Here is a 22044-nt window from a genome sequence, read left to right on the forward strand (position 1 = left end):
GGTCGGGGCTGGCAAGAGGCGGGGTGAAGGCCGGCAGACGTTGCGGTCTTAGCCATTAAGAGGAGAGTCTGGATGCGCAGGGGGCGGGGCCCGAGCCGGCAGGGGGCGGGGCCCGGTCGGGCAAGGGCCGGCCCCCGCGTCACCATGGCAGCGGGAACGCAGAGGCGACACTGTAGCAGAAGGAGGCCGTGCTCAGAAGGGCTGGGAACCGAGATGCGGAACCAGACACACAGATGATTTAAGAGGTAGGTGCTAAAAGGTGGCGGGTACCTGGGAAGTATTATTTACCACCGGTTGTACCGTCTAGACCAGAACTGGGGACACACGAATGGGGCGAGGGTATAGTGGGAACAAAGAGGTGGAGATTTCAGGTTCAGAACTCTCTCCGAGCTTTGCAGGTTCCTAGTGTGCAGTTCCTGATTCAGACTTTCAGAGCTTGGGGACTTCCATTTCTCAATCTATGCACCATCCTCCCCAAATACCGCCGCCACTGGGTTTGTCCCTGAGAGGGAAGATTTCTTAAGGTTGATAGAGTACTGAAAATGGAATCACAGTACAAAAAAGTTTGAAATAATAGTACTTCTTAGAGTGTGAGATGAAAGCACTTGGAACAGTTCGTGGTATGTGGGCAAATGTTGGCCACCGCGATCACCATCATCATCGCTACCATTATTTTCTGGGCCTGTTCTCTGGCACAGAACTGGTGCAAGTGGATTCAGAAGAGGCAGAAAAGGTGGCTAGAACACTGCCTGCATTGCTAATTGCAGAACAACTTACTAGGCTGTTTCCTATCAGCTGGGGAGTAATAAAATGAACCCTATTTCCAAGAGTTGTTTACTGTGGTGGTCAAATAAGACCATATAGGTGATAGCACTTTGTAAACTTCAAGTACTTGATAAAAATTTCTGCCTTGGGATATAAGTTCTGCCGTTCTAGGTTAAAACTTAATTCCTGAGGATGAAGGGAAGAGTGAGCCCAAAGCAGAGCTCCTGGTTATTTCTTCTCATTGTCTTCAGAATCCTTCCTGAGGTCTTTGACTTAATGGAAGAAATTTTTCACGTATTGAGATATGGGGAGGTCATTCTGGCTTATGCATGATTTAACTTGAATTTTGTGCTAACAATAAAAGCCTGTTTGTGGCCTATGAAACATACATTGTACATCTGCTTTAATCGTTATTGAAAAGGGTACATTGACTAGAAGTAAATAATGTCCATGTTAAAAGTAAAGATTAAACGTCTCCTTTCCTGGGACACCAATGCTGGTATTCCTTCAATGATGACTACCTTCCCAGGTGCCAAGGCTGTACTGGCTCCCTGTGTACATGCTGATCTATTTTTTTAAACCTTGAAGGAATGCATCCCTCACTTGTTCAATGTTCTTTGTTCTGACAAGACTTAAAACTGTGCTGAAAACCATGCTTCTCGGAAGCAGTTCCTCAGAGTATTTTGAGAGGCTCTTTCCAGACTATGGTCCTCAATTTGGCTCAAATAAAACTTTTTTTCTCTGCCTATTATAGATTGTCTATTTATTATTTCCATCAACAGACTGATAAATACAGGGAGGAGGGAAAATGCATTCTTGCTTGACTAATGATAGGGAAATATTTCTCTTTACTTCAGTACTATTAAAACTTAAGTTATTAGTATTAAAAATGTTGTTGGAATAGTTCTATTGTAATTATAGTATCTTGGCCTGGATTTCCTGCTAACGAGGATTCAATTTTTTATACTTCCAGATGACTTAAATGGGTAGGTTTGGGGCTGGGACCTGACCCCACTAAATTGGCTTAGCTTTTGGAAGTTTTTCCTGGCCTGTATTTTTGCACATTTCTTTCTCTTCCTATTTTAAGGTAGCCCTGATCCAGCTCTTCTAGGGACTCTGAAGATGGGGACCCAAGTGGCTATGAGACTCTGTAACTCCCTGCTGCCAGCAGAGCCCTCTGTAAGTTTCTGGTGTACTATTGAGAGGCATATGATGACGGTAATGGAATTTCAGTACAATGCTACAGCTAGGGGATTTCTCCATCAGAACTCAGATCCTGGAACAAAACTGTAATATATTTGCTTTCTTTTCTAGCTTCCCCTTCTTGTGGAAATTCTAGCTCACTTGATTTGTATCTTTTTCCAAAATTAATAAAATCAAGCAGAGTTTGAAAATTTCTAGCAATTAATTAGAGCATTTGGGTTGTTTAAAGTATTTTAATAATGTTTGCTATAGAAATAATGCACGTGAATTATAGAGCATTTGGGAAATACTGCAAACCATGATTTAAAAAACCATAATCCTCCCATCTAGAAGCAATCCTGTTAATATTTTAGAATATTTTCTTCTAGTCTTTTTTTCAGTGTATATTATTTACATATTTGAGAGCATGTTATGCACACAATTTTTGACTTCTGCTTTTTTAAACGTAATGTTTGCTCATACGGAATTGTTAAAATGTTTGTTTTAATGTGAAAACAAATGTTTGGTAAACATTATAATGGCTGTGATTTTCTTGACCATTCCTCTGTCGTTGGACTTTTAGATACCACCCCCCTACATTGTAAATAACTCATTGATTTCCTCATTTAAGACTTATTGCCTTAGGACAGAGTTCCAGAAGTAGAATGCTAGGTCAAAGGATGTGAACCTTTTAAGTAATAAGTTACCTTTTAAAAGAAGAATGGCCCTGTCAGATTTTGTATACGTCTTTCAGAAGGCAGAGGGACATCAGTTGGGAGATGGAAAAGTCTTGGTAGAAATATGGCTACATCTTGCAGTGAGACCCGGGGTCCTGCAGAAAGATTATTTCCCAATAGTATATAATTAGTTGTGCAGAGCCCTAACACATTATGAATAGCGGGTGGGGGGGGACATGGTGGCATTTACAGTTTTGAGAAACTCAGGGTCATTTCCAAAATATCCACCAGGTGTCGCTAGTCTTAATTTAATTTTTACCCACAGGATAGTTGGCAGATAACTTTTGAAATGTGAATTAAAAGAACTCATGTAGAATATATTTGCATATCTGCTTTGGTACAGTTTATATTAAGCACTAGCATCTGGTGATTACTTTGGCAACATCCTACTCTAGTCTGACACCATTCTGTCTCTTTTTTTCCTTTTTCTACACACTCAGTCTGTCACAATCACCCTGAACAGTGTCCCCACATACTAATACTGGATTCTCAGTTTTACTAGTCTTTCTTTTACTATTCTTTTTTTTTGCGTACTGTTTCTTGCCTCTATATGAGTGTGTGTGTATGTATTTATTTACATGTAACTCTGAGTTCTTGAAGTTTTTGCTAAAAGAATAGGACCTGGCATATAATGATGTATATTAGGTGCTCAATATATATTTAATTACAGTTTAATGAAAGACTGCATTGATGAAGGAGAGGAAAATATAGAAAGAAAACAGAAATTATTTATATTTGTCTTGGAAATACAGTAAAAGAGACAAAAATCCACATTCCTAAATTAACTATAATGAAGTGCTAAATGACATAGTATATAGAGCATGCTATAAACTTTGAATTTTTTTTTGTTTTTGTTTTTTGGGGGGGAATTAGGTTTCTTTATGTATTTTTAAATTAATTTTTTATTTTATTTTATTTTTTAGTGGAGGTGCATGCTAAACACGCACTCTACCACTGAGCTATACCCTTCCCCTCACCTTTGAATTTTAAAGAGAAGATTCATTCATCCGGCTAATATTTATTGTGTATCAACTATATGCCATGAAATAGTCTTGGTTCTGGAAATAAATCAGCAACAAAACACAAAATTTCCTGCCCCCTTGGAGCTTCATTTTGGGCAGAAGAGAGACTGACAATAAAGAAATAAAAAAGTAAATATGCTGATGACTGTTAGGACGAAAAAGAAAAATAAATCAGGCAAAGAGGATTGGAAGTGCTGAGGTGAGGAGGTGTTGTCATTTTGAACAGAGTAGCAGAGAAGGCCAAACAGAGAAACATTTGAGCAGAGACCTGAAAGACGAGCAGGAATGCACCATGGGTTATCTGGGAGGTGAGTGTTCCAGACTGATTGTGATCGGCTGTGTCTTGATTTTAACAAAATCAGGAGTGGTCAGAACTTGAGCTAGGCATAGTGAAGGTTTGAGTAGAGGAAGCATGGGACATTCTAGGCAGAGGGACAGTCATGAATGTACGGAGGTGAGAATGAGCCTTTAAGTCTGTGAGACAGTGAGGAAATTGCAAACTGAGCATAGGCAGTGAGGGCGGGAGCCCTGAAAGCTGGACACAAGGAATGTATATCTGACATGCTAGGAAAAGGGAGCATTTGAAGACATTTGAGCAGCAAGATGAGTGTGTTGTCTAAGGAATATGAAGGGGTACAGACTGGCAGAAAAACCTGGAGACAAAGAGAGCTGTTTAGAAGCCAGGACACTTTGGGTACCTCTGACTGTAGACATGAGCCCTTTTGTGTGTATGTATTTATGTTGACTACTCTGAAGATAAATGCAACAGAAATTGTAAACATATGTTCCTACCAAGGAACTTGCAAACGTAAAAAAAAAAAAAAAAACAGAAAAAGACTAAGAAATTATTTCAGAGAGTCATTTAAAATACTTCCATTGACAATTTTAATTATTTGTTTATTCCAACTGCCTTTCTGCTTCTTGATAGTCATTAATGATTGCCCGTAATAGATGTGTCAAATTTTACATAGGTATGAATTTCACACTTCTCTGCAGGGAGAAGTCACAGTCAATATTTTCACCAAATGACAGTTTTGTTGAAGGTTCAAAGTCTCACTTAGGCTAACATGTTATCATCTGTATTAAAAGAAGTGATGAATGACTTTGCCAATGTTTCCGCCACTGGCTCATTCATTCATTCAACTAAAAACATATACTGAGTTCCTTCTATGCCGTAAACATCATATAAAAGAATTGCATAATGGTTAATAACCTGGACTTCGGCTTCACCACTTAGTAACTACGGAGTTGGGGCAAATTATCCTTCAAAATTCTCCTTCAGCATATGTAAAGTGGGGATAATTTTTAAAAAACCTACTGATTATGGTAATTGTGGCCATCAAATGAGCTCAGGTATATAAATGCTTAGTACAGGGCTTGGTACATAGTAAAAGCACAATTTTGCTATTGTTACTGTTGTACATAGATAGTTGGGTAGCTTTTAGTTGGTGAGGGAAGTATCTGCCTTTGTTGTTAAAGTAATGCAGAAATGAGGAAGCCTATAATTTCGGAAATCAGGCAGCATGGCAGAGATATGCAGACAGCAGCTTGCTTGGACTCTCTGCCTCTCCTCCAGGCGGAGTGAATAACAGACCTGCAGCGGTGGGACTGGTTCCAGCTACCCAGACCGGCTTGCAGCTTTCCCATGTTCGGGAGAGCGGATCACTGTCCCTGTTTCAGTTAGCTAACCCACTTACTCCCCCAGCTGCTGTGCTGGCATCACAGTAGCGGGTACCACAGTAGGGAGGATGGAAGGCACAGTAAATGTTAGTGCTGCTTTGAACTAAAGCCCAATTCTTTACCTGGATTCCTTTCTAAGTCAGACCATGATAAGTATGGTGAACGTATTTTTTGAGTAAAAAAGAAAAAAAAAATTGGAATTATCTGGTCCAACAAGAATTTTGTGCTTTTTTCCAAGTGTAAGAGGCAGACTATACGTGAACATATTATGATTTTTGGGACATTCCGGTAGTTGTGTGGGGACAATGGAACAGAATATTTTGAAATTGTACTATCTAAATTTAAATGAATTAATATTAAATGCAATTTAAATTTTAGTTCCGTACTTGCATTTGCCACATTTTAAGTTCTCATTAGCCACGTGTGGTCAGTGGCCGATGGATTGGACGGCATAGATATGGAGTATTTCTATCAGTACAGAAAATTCTATTGGACACTATTGCTGTAGGATATGTGGTAGGTACTATTATAGACTTCCAAAGAATAGTATATTCTTGGACCATATGCCCTGTAATGAATCTTGTGTCTATTTAACATGATTCTGTCTAATTCCTCCAGCACAGGGCAAACAGCACAGGACTGGGCCTCAGAGGCCTTTGGTTCAGCTCTTAGCTCTTATATTGACTTAAGTGACTTTGAGCACCTCTGCTAGCCTTAGTTCCTTCATCTATGAGATGAGAGAGTTGGGCCAGATGAGATCTTTTTTTGGAGCATTAAAATTCAGTGATTTAATGAGTCTTTTCTTAGGAACACTGAGCTCACAGGTCCTACTTGGACAAATAACTTGTTTGAGAAACAGTGACCTCTTTGTGTAGATAACTGTCAGCACGACCTCCCTCTGATGTCTCAATATTTTCTGTTAAGTGCAAAGCATGATGGGCTGTCAACCAATCAAAATCCTCTATCCACGGACCGCCAACTGCGTGCTCTGGTTTTACAGCACTATGAATGTAGACGTGTTGCATGCAATTTTATGCTCTTGGAAGTTTCACACTTCTCTTTGCAAAGGGCCTTGTTGTGTTAACATGGGCTAGTGACTCATCTGAGTGTATCGCACCATCAGCTGTGGTGGTGGAGAGGGGAGTTCTTGGCAACTGAATTCCCCAGGTAAACGGTGAAGGATGTTGGTCTCCCAACTCGTGGGCTGCTCAGCTTCAGTTTGATTTGGCGCCGTGGCTTTTCCCCAGCTCTAACCCTCAGCACTCAGCCCCTGGCAGCCGCTTAACACCTCAGCTGACTGCTGCTCCCTGCTTGCTGTGGTCAGAGGGAGGTGTGTCTCTTCTCAGAAGCATCTTTCAGTTTGGCGGCTTTAGACATTCAAGCACGATGTGGCTAGTTCTGGCCATCCTGGGTAAGCATTTTCTTCTTCCCTAGTGACCTGTGGAGGAGGTCATTTGGCTGAATAAGGACCATTACTGACTTTTCATGCTAAGATTCTAATCTGGGAGAGGGAGTGAATCTGGGCCTTTTGCAAAATCATGAGTGTAGAGTCCTACACTCAGACAGCCTCTGTCACTGACCAGCTGTGTCCTTGGGCAAGGCCTGACCTTCTCTGAGCCCTAACACTCGTAAACCCCTCCCCCCACCTGAGATCACGAGGTGTAACACGATATGGGTGTTCTTTCAGCTTCCAGTTTTCCTATAGAAACAAGAGAGTACAGATGACTCCTATTTTTAAAAACAAATAATCAAGACCGTGACTGGAATAACTAGAAACAGAGGGGAATAGCTCTGTTTCACTTGAGGAAGCTTTTACCCAATTCTTCCAAATGCACCAGGACATTCTGCAGTTATTTTCATTAAAACCCATTTAATTAATTTAAAAGTCATTTAAAATTTAGGCTGCACATTTTAGCAGTTATTTTGAAAGAAAGAAGGAAAGAAAGAAAGAAAGAGAAAGAAAGAAAGAAAAAAGAAAAAGAAAGAAAGAAAAAGAAAGAAAGAAAGAAAGAAAGTTTTTTGGTAAAGCCTTGTTCATCCTCGGTTTACCCTTGATGTGTTGTGATCCTGTATGATTGGTTTAGCTTGATTTTATTAAATGTGCCCTAATACCATCAATAACTAAAGTCCCCTCTATCCTCTTTTTGTGTCTCTCCTTTCCATATATCCTTCTTTAGCCTAACCTCACAGTCCAGGCCCCAGGGGGAAAAATGTTGCTGGGAGCGAAAAATAAAACCCCATGATTCACTCCCCTTCCCGCCCACCTTGTGGTGGGGCACTGGAGGCCTCAGGTCATCAGAGCTTGTGTTTGTGTGTGTGTGTGTGTGTGCGCGCGCGCAGCGCGGGCTCATGCCGGGCAGGCCTGGTGTGTGCATGTGTGGTTGCCAGCGCATATGCACACGCCGGCATGCCCGCCTGTGTGTCAGTGTGTGTGGTGTGTATCAATGTGTGTGCGTGCGCGCGCGCGTTCGTGTGCATGATCGGGGCCGCGCACACACCGGCACGCCCTCCTGCAAGGCTGCGGGTGTGTGTGTGTGTGTATCTGCAGCACACGTACACACGCCCGCGCTCCGGCCCGGTGTGTGCGCGTGTGCGTGTGCGTGTCTGTGCGCGCCGCGGGGCTCTCCCTGACGCACGCGGGACTAGGGGCCCCCCGCCAGCGCCCCCCAGCCCGGTGCGCGCCCAGCAGTTTCTATAGGAACCGCGGCGGCGCCCGGGCCCCTCCTGCAGAGGCCGCGGCGCGAGCATGCCCAGTGCAAGCAGCTAGTTTGGCCCGGGTCTGGGTTTCCAGTAAGTGGCATGCGGGACGCCGGAGCCCTCCCGATGAGCTGAGCCGGGAGTCTTTGTGCGCACAGGGAGGAGGCGGCGGCGGCGGCCGCCGGGCCCGGAGACCTCGTCCTGGGGGCCCGGCAGGAACAATGCTAGCCTGCCTGACCCGGGGGAACTTACTGGACGTCCTGCAGGAGGGCTTCAATGAGGTAACTGGTCTGCCCCTCCCACTCCCCAGCTCTCCTCCCCTAGCGCTTTCCTGCCTAATCTCTAGAAGGGGTCCTCCTCCGCCCCCATCCTCACGCGGACCATGGGGACCCCAGAACAGTCCCCCCGCAGAGCCTTAAGGAGGCTAAGGTGGTGGGTACGGTACAGACGAGCCTGGTGAACCCGCAGGGATCAGAAGGGCCGACTGCTTCCAGCTAAGCTGGGCGATGACGTTCCCTGGTAGCTTGCCTGAGCCCAGAAGACAGGACCACACATTCAGAGGTCATCTCCTTCCAAAAGAGGTGGTCCCTACCCTCCCCAAGGTTTGCCCCAAAGGAAATCCCCAGGGAAGCCCTGAATACATGGCAGAGGTGCTCATTCTATTTCCGGAGCCAAGTGGGTGAGCCTGGGGAAGGGTGGGGTGGTGTTGCATTGGTAGAAAGTTTGCTAGGGGTGGGGTGCGGGTGCAGCAAAAGTAGGTGCCCACAGGAAGTGCCCTCCTCCTGTTCGCATCTCTTTCTAAATCCATGGTAGTACGTTTCTCCACAACCACGGGCATCGTTGGTAGAGAGGACCTTAGAGGAGAGAGAGGTTTCTGGGCCTAATTCAGGGGAACCAGTGTTTGCTCCTTTCAGTGTGAGACTGGGAAACTGGGGCCTCCATCTGACAGTATGGCTTAGGGCTGGCTGGGGGTCTTTTTCTCTTCACTTGTTTTCGCTCAGAATTTTGTTGTTCATTCCATTTTCTTCTCTTGTGACTCAGGAAATTCTGGTTTAGGACCTTTTCCCCTTGCGATTTGCTCCATATGTCTCCCACTGCTCCTGAAGCCCACCTCTTGGGGTGCCTTACCCAGCATCCAGGGGGACCCCTACAAGAAGAGCTAGATTTTAGTTTGTGTCTTTCTTCCTTTCTCTCTCCTTTTCTTGCCACCTCTCCGGAGCTCTCTTCCCTTTGCATCTCTCTAAAGTTTAAGGTTTTTGTTTTGTTTTGTTTTGTTTTTTTAAGCCCGTTTTTAGTTAAACAGTTAACATATGACTACATTCTCTTCTTAAATAAGAACATTACAGGCTGATTGCCTTGACCACCCATGCAGTCCTGGCCTTCTCCCTAGAGGTAACCATCCTCATGAATTTGTGTCTGAGGTTTTCTTTCTACATCTGCACTACAGGCTCTTTCCTTCATTCCTGTTTTTAATTAAGAAGCTCTGCAGCCTGACCTGCCTCAGAATCCCCAGTCTTGGCCCCTGCGCCCCAGCCTTGATCCACACACACAGAGGAAAACTGCACAAATGCTGTCCCAGCCTAACGAACGGAGTCAGAGTCTTCCTTTGGCTGCAGGGATGGGGGTCACAGCCTTCACCGAAGGGCCGAGCTCCCATCCCGTCTGCACTGCAGGGCTCCTCATCTGTGCATCATTCCCCTTTGAATACATGTAGGGGGATTGTTAACAAAGAGCCACAGTCTGAGAGTTGAAACACAGATGAGCCAGGAAGCCACCTCTTTGGGTGCTTCCAGTATTCCTGGCCCCTCTTTTCTCACTCTCTGCCTTTGGGCCTCCCCTGATCTCAAGCATCATTCATCTGACTCATCCATCAGTTGTGATAGACTCTCCTTAGGTCTTCTCATAGCCTCCCCTTTTTCTAAGTCAGGCCCCAGGTATCAGGTTCCACTGTCTTATTAAGAGGAGGAAACCAGCACAGAGTCACTCCTAGTCTTTGCCTTCTGTTTATTTTGCCTCCAAACCTTTTAGCTAAAAGCCAAGTAAACCAAGAGGCTTGATTCTTTTTCATCCTTTGCTGCTTTCATAAATGTCCCCTGACATCCAATTCTTATAAGAAAAATAAGGGAAAAGGAGAGTGGGAGAGTTTTCTTTTTGCGGTGGTAATAGAGTCTTCATAAAAATGACACACAACTTTATTCTGTATAGCACAGGGAACTATATTTGATATCTTATAGTAACCTATAATGAAAAAGAATATAAAGATGAATATATATATGTATCTGTATGACTGAAACTTTATGCTGTACACCAGAAATTGACACAACATTGTAAACTGACTATATGTCAATTAAAAAAAAAACTTCATAATTAATTCGTCTTTAGAATAGTGCAGTAATGCCTCTTCACCCTCTCTGACATTTGATTTTTCCATCCGTCTTGTAAACATCCCTCCACAGGCTAATGTCTATTCCATTCCCTTCTATTGGCAGATTTGAACTCTGATCACAAGTACTTTGATTTCTCTAAGAAATTAATGTCATCTAAACAATACAAATAGTAATATGTTTAATCTCAGGAGTCCCTTACAATTGAGACAGTTCTTTCACATACATCATAAATTACACTAAAGAATTCTTTGCACATCCAATATTGCACCTGGTATACTGAAAAATGGTACAGTTGGTCATTTCAGCGTTGATGGACCCCGGTTTGACCTATTCCAGCCTCTGGGGTTGCTTAACAGATCCAGTCATGTTCAATCTGCTTTGTTAGAATCACATAATAAGGATATAAATAGGGACTTAAAAACTAATGTCAGAATACACTTCAGTTCCTCTGAGAAACTTTTCCTCCTGGGGCTAGGAATACCACACATGGAGCCAGTCATCTCCTGGGTCTGAGCCAAGCACCTCTGAAGCTGTTCTTTATCACCCAGATGCTTTCCAGGTCTGTGTGGTTAGGGCTGTGACCTCATTCTCTGTGGCAGAGAAAACTGTCACGGGAAGTGAAGCGGTGGCCCTAATTGGTTAATTATAAGGGAACCCTGCAGCAGAGAAACCCTGTCCTCTGAATCAAGGCTTCCCTCTACCTGCTGTTGTCGGCCTCTGTTCTCAGTCTACTTGCCGTCTTTCATGACTATGCACGACGGAATTTTCTTCCACCACATTCCTTGAATAAAGCCCTGGCTGCCACACACCTGACAGGTTACTCACAGAACTGATCTACATTAGTGCTGTCAGTGCAAACCCTCTTACACTGACGTGGTGAATCTGCATTGTGACTCACGCACAAGTTTTGGCCGCCGCCACATTCTGTAGCGCACCCTGGCTGTTACCCCCTGTGTCCTGTGCTCTGGGCCCGGCCAGGCTTTCTGTCAGTCACAATTTCTTCATTCTGCATCTGTCTCACAGATGTGTACTTGTTTTCTCTGCCCCTTGGGATTGATGTTTTCAGGTGAATGTGGTCTTTGATCACTGTGCCAACATGAATTTCTGCAAGTGTCTTTCTGGGGAGGGGGGTGCTGAACTTTCTTTAAAAAAAGACTTTGATGCTTATGATGAAAGGTTTTGACAGACCTGAGACTATAATACGGTTTGACCAATAAGCATTCATTCATTTAATTATCTAGTTTATCTGTTGGGAGAGGGGATGGGTAAATAATTGGAAAATCACCTGGTTCCTACTTCCAAGGAATTTGTAGGGAGGGATTTACAGGTGTACTAAAAAAAAACCATGATAGAATGCTTAATGTGGGAAGTGTCATAGAAGAGGTAATGTTTGTGGCAGATCATAGAGAGATCTTCTACTTAATGATATCACGAAAAGCACCAAATATTTACCAGCCTACGTACTCACCGAGGCCAGACTTTTTTTCCGCTGGTTTGGTAAACATGCATACAAGCACTCATTCGACAGACATTCACTGAATTACCGTGTTTACCAGGCACGGTGCCAGGCCCTGGAAATAGATGTCAAATAACATAGAGTCTGTGCCCAAGTGGAGCTCACAGGCCAATGAAGGTGGAGTAAATGGGCAGAGTGGTAACTTGGGAAAATTGTGATGATGTAGAAATCTTGCTGTCGGCCAGAGCCAGCCTGCACCTGGCTGTCGTGTGAATGGCCTGAAGGGCTGAAAATTGTGGGAATGATTTATTAAAATGCTGGTCGAAGGGAAATCAGTTGTCTGAGCCTTAACCTTTTAAACAGATGACTTGGAAGACTTTCCCTACCAGTTTCCCTCCAAGTAGAAAAGTAGAAATTTCAAATCCCACACTGAGAGTCAACCGCTTGGCAGGCCCTGAGAAATACAGGAAGAGCCTTTGTCTGGTGTCATCCCCATCAGGGGGACATAGACTGAATGAGGCAGGGGACTGGCAGGTGGAGCAGCTGCAGGGAACATCTCTAAGTGCCTCGTGCCTTCCATGGAAGAGGATTTGCAACATGGGCCAGCCGGAGGCTCTCAGTCATTTCCACAATGATTTCCTCTGTGTTTTGCTATAGAAATTAAAGGCCTGTTAAGTCTTCAATGTAACAAAGCGCCACACTCCCCAACCTTCTTTTTCCTGTCCTGGCTGATTTCTGCTCTCCTCCCCCCGGGCTCCTTGGCTTTGTTCCCACAGGCGTCAATGCCAGCTGAGCAGATGCTCCCTGGCAGCAAGCTGTCGGGCAGTTTTATGTTCCTCGTGGTGAGTGATGGCCTGGCCAGGCATGTGGGACAGTAATGGGGCACCGTTTGCCAGGTGCCACTCCCCCGGCAGTTCGGAGAGTCTGGGGAGCCCTGGAAGGGCTTCAGCAGCCATGACTGGCCTTGTCGTCCTGGCTGTGAGAACCAAAGACTCAAACGAACAATTTCCTGCATCTATTTCCTTATCTGTTACCTCCAGACCAGGCCCCATTTGAGTGGTCATAGGCATAGCCTTCGGTGGTCAGGTGGGAGGTAGGGAACCAACCCCAAAGGCCCTAATGGTGGGCTCCATGCCCTATTTCTGGGATAAAGGACACTCATAGACCATACAGTGATACCTCATTTATTCATTCATTCAGTGCATCTATTGAGCACTTACTTTGTGACATGTACTTGTTAAGGAACAGAGTGCTTACGGAACTCACAACTAGTGGAAATTTTAGAATAAGGTTATAGGATGGTATCTTTCAGAAAGGTTTTAGTTCTTCACTTCCTGATATATTATCCTTTGACCACTGGGCTGAACACAAGGAGTCTGTCCACCTAGCGAAGAAGACATTTAATGATACTTTTACTTATTGAACTTAATTTTTACCTAATTACCCACCAGGTTCAACAAATAGCTTTTCCTAGTTCAGTAAAGGCTTGGAAGAGTTAATAGAAAAGAAATATAATATTGCATTCTTTTTCTGGCAGAATGTAGGCCAATAATAACCCAAGGTTTCCAAACCTCCTGCCTTCCTTTCAGTTTCTCAGCAGCATCTCCACCCCCATCTCACCTTCTGCAGCTGGAGGGTCTCAGAGTTCTCAACAGGTGTGCGGTTTCACTGTAAACCTGATTTCCTTCCTGAGCCGTTCTGGTCACCTCCTGAACTCTAGCGCACCACCAGAGCCCGCTGCTCTTCTTGTTTGCCTTTCTTGCTCCCCAGCAGGGAGCCAGAGAACCAACTTCTTGGATGTCTCACCCTGGGAACACTGGGTCTCCCAGTCTTCCCTGGTGAGGCCCAATCAAGTGCTTTTGCAACTCTGAGTTAAGTTGCCTGCAGGAATTTTCTTTGATCTAGAAACTTGGAGGAGGTAGAGAGCAGAGGCTGGGTTTACAAACTTATTTGGAGGGAACTGGAGATCCCAAAGAGAAACAGAAAGAAGTTTACATTTGGTGGCAAGAAAGCTTTCAAGGTCAAGGTTTCTTGCACAAATGAATGTGGACAGAGTTGCTTATTCTGAAAGAGTTTCAACTTGTATTATTGTACGGTTATTTGGAGTGACCTGGGGGAAGCTGATGGAGCTTGGAGCCTCCAGCCACTCCTTGGTGTTCCCGCTGCTCACAACCTGAGAGCGGTCCAGTCTCGTCAAGCCAAAATCCTGCTGACCCAGCTTTGACTGTTGCTGCATCTACTTTTTCTTCTGACGTCTGACTCAGGGTTGTCGTGAAAAACTCTCAGGCTATTTAGACCTCTGGATTACACAGGCATCCTTCCAGCTTCCCCAGAACAAGCTAGAGAGATTGATTCTGGACTGAGAAGAGCTCTGTGCTGTCACTGACGCTGTCTGTTTGATTGCCGTGTTTTCTATGTTAGTTTGGTTGTAAGTGCCAAGAACCCGTCTTGAACTAGCAGAGATAGAAAGTGGAATTTACTGACTCATGGAATCCAAGGAAAGGCTGAAAAACTAAACCACGGAAAAGAGCAAGGATGGGGCAGAGACCCAGAAACAGTGAAAATCAAGAACTCAAATGCTGGTAGGATCTCTCCCTCTGCTCTCTGCCTCTTATCTCTGGTTGTTTCTGTAGGTGGCTTTATTCCATCTCACTACAAATGGCTTTTCTCTCTCAGGTGGGCAACATGGCTTATGACAACATCTAACTTTTATATCTTACAACTTTGCCAGGGAGAGACTAAGACAGAGACAGAAGACTGGTTCTATTCCTTTTTCTTTTTCATTTTTCAGTTTTATTAGGTGGAATTGTTACAATTGGACAGCACATACACAATATATTGCATGTAAATACATATATACAATATACTGCGCATATTTTAAGAATTTACATATATGTACTGTTCATTGTTTCTAAGAACGTTTAAAGCTTTAGCTTTTTCAACTTACGTAATTATCAACGGAATAAAGCCAACTACAAAATAAGAATTAATTTAAAAAGATACATACACCCCACTATTAACAGCAACATTTTTTATAATTGCCAAGATATGGAAGCATCCCAAGTGCACATCAGTAGATGAATGGATAAAGGAGAGGCAGCATATGTAATGGAATACAACTCACCCATAAAAAAGAAGGATATTTTGCCATTTGTGGCCCTTCATTCACTTTTTTTTACTTCAAAAACCAGAATTTTATAATTGGCATAAACATTTCCATTGCATCAAAAACAACAACATACCTGGAAATAAACTTAACCAAGGAGGTTACCTATACTCTGAAAACTGTAAAACACTGATGAAGGAAATTGAAGATGATACAAAGAAATGGAAAGATATCTTGTGCTCTTGGATGGGAAGAATCAACATTATCAAAATGGCTGTACTACCCAAAGCAGTCTGCAGATTCAATGCAACCCCTGTCAAAGTAGTCACGACATTTTCCACAGAATTAGAACAAACAATTCTAAAATTTATATGGAACCATAAAAGACTGAACTGCCAAAGCAATCTTTTGTAAGTCTTTTTTTTTTTTCCCTCTCTCTCTTTCTTCTTTTTGTTCTCTTTTCTTATGGTGTGATGACTAGAGAAGTTCCTTTCACATTTGTTGTAAAGCTGGTTTAGTGGTGCTGAAATCTTTTTGCTTTTGTTTATCTGTGAAGCTTTTGATTTCTCCATCAAATCTAAACGAGAGCCTTGCTAGATTATTCTTGGTTTTAAGTTTTTCCCTTTCATCACTTTAAATATATCATGCTAGTCCCTTCTGGCCTGTAGAGTTCCTGCTGAAAAACGAGCTGATAACCTTATGGGAGTTCCCTTGTATGTTATTTGTTGCTTTTCTCTTGCTAATTTTAATATTTTTTCCTTACCCTTAATTTTTGTCAATTTGATTACTGCATGCCTTTGGGTTGATCCTGTGTGGAACTCTCTGTGCTTCCTGGACTTGGGTGACTGTTTCCTTTCCCAAGTTGGGGAAGTTTTCGGTTATTATCTCTCCAAAAATTTTCTCAAGTCTTTTCTCTCTCTTTTCTCTTTCTTGGACCCCTACACTGTGAATGTTAGTGTGCTTCGTGTTGTCCCAGAATTCTCTTAAACTATCCTCATTTCTTTTCATTCTTTTTTCTTTTCTTTTTTGTTTCGTTTTGTTCTGCAGTAGTGATCTCCGCTAATCTGTCTTCTAGCTCACCCATCTATTCTTCTACCTCGTTTAGTCTATTCCTGGTTCCATCTAGTGTGTTATTCACTTCAGTGATTTTATTCTTCCACTCTGGGTATTCTTTATATTTTCCAACTCTTTGCTAAAAACTTCGCTTTGTGCTTCTATACTCCTCAAGGTCTCTGAACATCTTCACCATTATTACTTGAAACTCTTTCTCAGGTAGATTGCCTATCTCCTCACCACTTATTTCTTCTTCTGGGATTTTATCTTGTGCCTTGGCCTGGGAGATACTCTTCTGCCGCCTCATATTGTCTATCCTTCTATTTGTATTTTTAGGTAGGTTGGTTATGTTTCTCGATCTTAGAGAGGTGGCACTCTGTGGGAGACATTCTATGTGTCCCAGCAGTACACTCCTCTCTTGTCACCTAAGGGCCAGGTTGCAGCTGGTCCCTGTGTAGAGTCTTGCCTGTGTTTGTGGATTCCTTCCACAGGCTTTGGGATTGTTGTTTTCTTGTTTCTGGTATCTGCTCCCTTGTGGATGAGGCTGGACTAGAGGCTTATGCAGGTTTCCTGGCAGGAAGAGTCAGTGCCTGCCCACTGCTGGGTGAAGGTTGGCCCTGGACCTCTGGTGGGTAGGGCCATGTCTAGAGGCATTTGTGGCTCAGGAAGTCTGCTAATGGGCAGGGCTGTGTTCCCACCCAGTATGTTGTTTGGCTTGAGGCTTCCCTACAGGCTATTGGGAGGGGCAAGGTCTTGGTGCTAATGATCCTATCAAGATGTCAGCTTCCAAGAAAGCTCATGTAGATGAACACTCCTGGAATATCTGCCACCAGCTTTTATGTCCCTTGGGTGAGTCGCAGCCATCCCCTATGTCCTCAGGAGACCTTCCAAAACTAGCAGGCAGTCTGGCCATGGTTCCTATGAAATCACTGCCTCTGCCCTTGGACCTGATGCACGCAAGGTTCTGTGTATGCTTCCCAAGAGAATGAAGTCTGTGTTTCCCCCAGTCCCGTGGGGCTCCTGGAGCTAAGCCCCGCTGACCTTTAAAACCAGATGTCCTGGGGTCTCCTCCTTCTCCCAGTGCCAGAACGTGGGGCTCAGAGCTCTCATTCCTGTGGGAGGGCCTCTGGGACTTAATTGTTCTTCAGCTTGAGGGTCGCCCACCTGGGGGATATGGGACCCAATTATATCATGAGCGTGTCCTTCCTATGGTCCTGCTGTGGTTCCCTCTTTATGTTTCCAGTTGAAGAAGACCTTTTTTGCTAGGTTCCAGTCTTTATTTTTCAATGTTTATTTAGCAGTCAGTTGTGGTTTTGTTGTAGTTGTGAGGAGAGGCGAACATGTGGATGTACAACTCTGCCATCTTGACCGGAAATCCTGATTCTGTTCCTAAATGCCAGATCAGAAAATTCCAGGGATTGCCTGGATTTGACCAATCAATTCAGCTAGACCAGTCACCTGTGGCCAGTGGCGGGGGTTATAGGATACCCGCTGTTCCTGGGGCCCTCCACTGTGTGTGCAGAGGGACATGTTTCTGTAAAAGGGAATCGCTGTGAGCTGGGCAGCTACCCCAAGAGCTGTGAGCTACAGCACCCCCAGGGGCCGGATGTGAACCCGACTGTCCTCCTACTGTGCTTCTCCAGCTCTAGTTGGAAACAGATCAAGAACTGGCGGCGTGTTTAAGGTATAGTTCTTAATAACCCAGATATTTTCTTATTTCAGAAACTTGTATCTTGTCTTTACTGAGTAACAGACTTTTAAAAAGACAGCATTAGAAGGAAACAAAATGCAGTGTTTTTGGTTTTTGTTTTCCCCAGTTGCTGAAAGAAGCCCCAAGGAGTTACTTCAGAAGATTGGGGGTCTGGGTGGAGGTGGATGGAGGTAGAGAAAAAGTGAGTGAACTGACCTACAGATAACCCCTCAGCCCTAACAGAGAACTTCTGCTTTTCCCTATTTTATATATCTAGATTTCACAGAAGTTGTAATTTGAAAAAAGATTGAGACAAAAAAAAAAAAAAAAAAGAAAGAAAGGAAAGAAAAGAAAAGAAAAAAGAAAAAAAAAAAAAAGAAAAGAAAAGAAAAGAAAAAAAGAAAGAAAATTACTACTAGTCCACCCCCCAGAGAGTACCAGCCTCTTGCAGAAAGCACTGTGTTTATTTCATCTGCTGCAGGAGCAGCGCTAGAAAATTGTGAAACCAAGTAGCAGAGCTGCTCAGGGCCTGGGCTCGCACCACAGGCCTCTTTTAAGATAAACATCAGTGGGGGAAGGGGAGCGGGTAGGGTGGCTGGTCCTCATAAGTGCCTACTTGGTCTTTCAAGTTACTTCTTTCCAGAGCCAGCAGTAGGCATTTATAGCAAGAACAAGGTATTTCCCACCCCTTGGGTGAGAAGTACAGGCATTTTTAGGTCAAAGAGGAGACAAACGGAGGCTTAGTTTAGTGGTTGGCTCCCAACTTAGATTTAAAGGGTGGAGACCTGAAGTCAATGTGACCCTTAACCTGTGGACAAGAATAGCCCCACTCAGTTGTGCATCTCTGATCTTTTGTTAGATGCCACTTAATAGACCATGCAGATGTAGTAATGTAATGACATGACAAAGGCCTTTCTTCAATTAAAATATTTTTGTCAATGACTTCATTGAAGGCATGCTTATCAGTTTTGAAAATCACATGAATCTGGGCAGAGTACTAACTATCCTGAGCATTTTAACATCAACCACTCTCCTGGAATGACTTCAGGGTCCATGATGAAGACAGCCCCCCGATTCCATGATGGTCCCCACTGCAATGATTGTCCCCTCTGTGCTTCAGTAAGGCCACATACTGAGGCTACATCCTGGAACTTATTCCACAGAATTGCCCTTCCCCTGGGATCTTGAACTCTGAGACTGTGCGCTCAATGCCCCACTTTCCACACTCCACCATTCCCATTAAATTTATTTTCAATCACATCAAGTTCTCTTCTCCATCATCTCAGTTCATCAACTTTCCTTTATCAGCTTTCTTTGATTTCTTCTCTCTGGTGCCATGATCAACATGATGGTGCCAGTGATCCCATGATCAGTCCCTTCAAATACACTCTCACTGTTGTGGCAAAGTGTGTTACAGCTCAGTGTTACAGCTCAGTTGTGACAGCAACCTGGATCCAGGCAAGAGACCAAGCAGCACTTGAAGGGTTGGAGAACTCAGGTTTATTACGCCAGCAGGTCCAGAGGAGTTAACACTCCAAGCTCTGGACCCCGTCTGTAGGTTTACACAGGCTTTTTATAGGCTACCAGTCTAGACTTTGCAACATTTTGTAACATCATATGCAAATAAGGTATAACAAAGGTGACTAATTAGGAACAAGCTTTGTAGAAATGGACCAATCAGGAGTGAGGGAAATGGACCAATCAGGCATTAGCTCAGGGAACCAACAGAATCTTAGGGATAAGTTCTGCTTTCCTAGAAGTAAGCTGTTTCAGAGTTTAAAAAGTGAGATAATGCCACAGGTCCAGGGAACTGAATGGTGCTGGCAGGAGAGTAGTGGCCCTGCCTGGGGGTCCTGCCGTATTTTTCATGGGGCTTCCCAACTCATCACCACCACCCTAACTTCCTTGGCCCTGCTAATCACTGCCTCTCCTCTGACCATTTCCAGTCCTCCATTAAACTATTTCTGTTTCCTTCCACTCATGGTCTGGGCCTGCTGGTCACTTCTAGAGGAAATCATATAACCTTGCTGATTGATTCAATTACAAAATTATGATTTCCAGTCCTAGCTGAGTCTTGGTGCTACCAGGAAATCTTTAGCAGTCACTGTTCTTTCCAGCTTCCCACAGGGTCCTTTTTCCTGAAACCTCCTTCACCCTCCCTGTCCCTTTCACGCTCAACAGATGAACCAGGTGTAACGAATAGAAGGGTGATTGTACTTGAGCTCCTTCAACTGCCCTCTTCCCCACCTCCGCGTTTCCCCACAGAGGTACCTGTTCCTTCCTCGTCCTGATCAGAGGAGGAGGTGGCCCTCTTCCCCTCCTCTGAAACCTTGCTGCATCATTCACACCCCTCCCCTTGTGTCTGTTTCTCCTTCACCAACCCCTCAACTCAGCCTGCAAATGACCTCTCATCCTAAAGAGCCCTGATTCCTTCCCACCTTCCTCTCCAGCTAAGACCCTTTCTCTTCCCCTCAGTGCTTCTGTCTTCCTACTTCCTGGGGTCTTCTCAGTTCACTGCCATCTGACTTTTCACCCCACTGTGCTACAGTGTCAGCTCTCAAAAAGATCACCAAAGCCTGTTAAATGTTAGATGAAATGGGCTTTCCAGTCTTCAGCCTGACTTTTCTACAGCATTTGACCTTCTTGACCACCCGTCTTAACATTCTCTGGTTCCTGGATTCCCACATAACACTTTCTACTGATTCTTCTCTGTCCCTCTGATTGCATGTTCTGAAATCACTTTTTGTTGTTGTTGCTCACCTCACTTCACCTGTCGCTTTAATGTTGATGTATCCCAGCCTCTGCCCTGAGTATTCCTTCCTTTTCTCTCATTGTATGCTTTCTTTGGTGTAGTAGAAATGATGCATTCTTCATTGTAAGATGGAGTTGGTTCAGATCCCATTTTCATCACTTACCAGTGCTGTGATCTTGAGCAAGGTTTCTTGTATGAAAAATGAGGCTAATAATATCAATTTTAATGAGTGGGTATGAGGATTAAAGGAGGTGACGCATATAAAGTGCTCCATTCAGTGGCTGCCAAGGACTGGCACTCTGCATTTTCATTCTCTTCTTTCCCTTCAGTGCCCTCTCTCCCCACTCCCTGTCCTGCCAAATAACTTCTTATAGTTCACTTGCCTTTTGGGGATGTTGTGGAACCCAGATTTTGAAGTCAGCACTGTTCTGAGATCCTTGTTCTGCCACTTACCAGCCCTGTGACCCTGGGCATGTTGTTGCTCTGAACCTTGGTTTCCACATCTGTAATATGGGAATAGTAGTTCCCCATCTCTAATCAATGTCATGGGAGGAAATAATATATTTACATATTTGAGCCTTGAACAACAGGAGGGTTGGGGGTGCCAACCCTCTGCATAGTGAAAAAACTGTGTCTAACTTACGGTCGGCCCCCTGTGCCACGTGCCTCCAGCTGTGGTTCTGCATCAGTGGATGCAAGCAGCTGCGGATTGTGTGGTGCTGTAGCACTTGCTACTGAAAAACATCTGGTGTAAGTGGACCCTCGCAGTTCAAACGCACGTTGTTCCCAAGGATCAACTGTGTACACACATACACACACTATATATATATGAAAAGATGTGGTGAAGTGCCTCGCATGGTACCTGGCATGCAGTAGATGCTCAGTAAGTGGTGTTACTGTCTCATTTGCACCTGTGGCTGTGCCCATCACTCACAGATACTCTCAAGCATCCACCCCCGACCCCATACCCATCTCCTGTGCTCTAGATCTGATTCTTGCCGCTGGCTGCAGAACATCTCTACCCCGATGTTTTGCAGTTGCTCAGGCTCTTGTTCAAAACTGAACTATTTGCTTTGCCTAGGACTTGCTCTTCACGTGTTCTCCATCTCAGTGAAAGCATCACCATCCGTTCAGGTGTGACTTTCTGGATTCTTTTTGTCACTGCCTCCCTCCCGTCAGTCACCTCTCCAGTTTGTCCTTTTCTAACTGTACTGCTTCAGTTTAGGCTCTCATCTTCTCTCACTTGAATTATTGCCTGGTCTTCTTTACAGCTCGATGCTCTCCTTTCTGTCCCATGTTCCACACTGTGTCCTGAGTGACCTTTCTAAAATACAGATCTCCCAGTCTCACTCTCCTGTTTCAAAACTCTGCACTTTCCTGTTGAAGGACTTGAAGCCTTAAGTCTAAGTGTGGTAGGCCTTTTGATGACCTATTTCTCCATCATCACCTGCCACTGACGGCTCTGCCAACACACTAATTTGCTAATTGGCTATTCCTCCAAGATACCATATGCCTTC

General features: G+C 44.1%; 1 protein-coding gene across 2 annotated transcripts in view; it reads left to right on the forward strand.

Moving 5' to 3' along the window:
- The first annotated feature begins 71 nt into the window (after positions 1-71).
- Positions 72-22044, forward strand: part of DIXDC1 (DIX domain containing 1) — a 71222-nt gene continuing 49249 nt past the window's right edge. The window contains exons 1-2 of one of the 2 annotated variants that reach the window (XM_010986021.3): positions 72-245; positions 1853-1944. In XM_010986021.3, coding sequence (XP_010984323.1) covers positions 1888-1944 — 57 coding nt within the window. In that variant the 5' untranslated portion in view covers positions 72-245; positions 1853-1887. Of the gene's footprint in view, positions 246-1852; positions 1945-8132; positions 8365-22044 lie in introns of those variants that run through there. The other variant, XM_010986015.3, reaches the window with a different exon arrangement.

The sequence above is a fragment of the Camelus dromedarius genome, chromosome 34, assembly GCF_036321535.1.
Source record: "Camelus dromedarius isolate mCamDro1 chromosome 34, mCamDro1.pat, whole genome shotgun sequence".
In the NCBI taxonomy this organism is placed as follows: Eukaryota; Metazoa; Chordata; class Mammalia; order Artiodactyla; family Camelidae; genus Camelus; species Camelus dromedarius.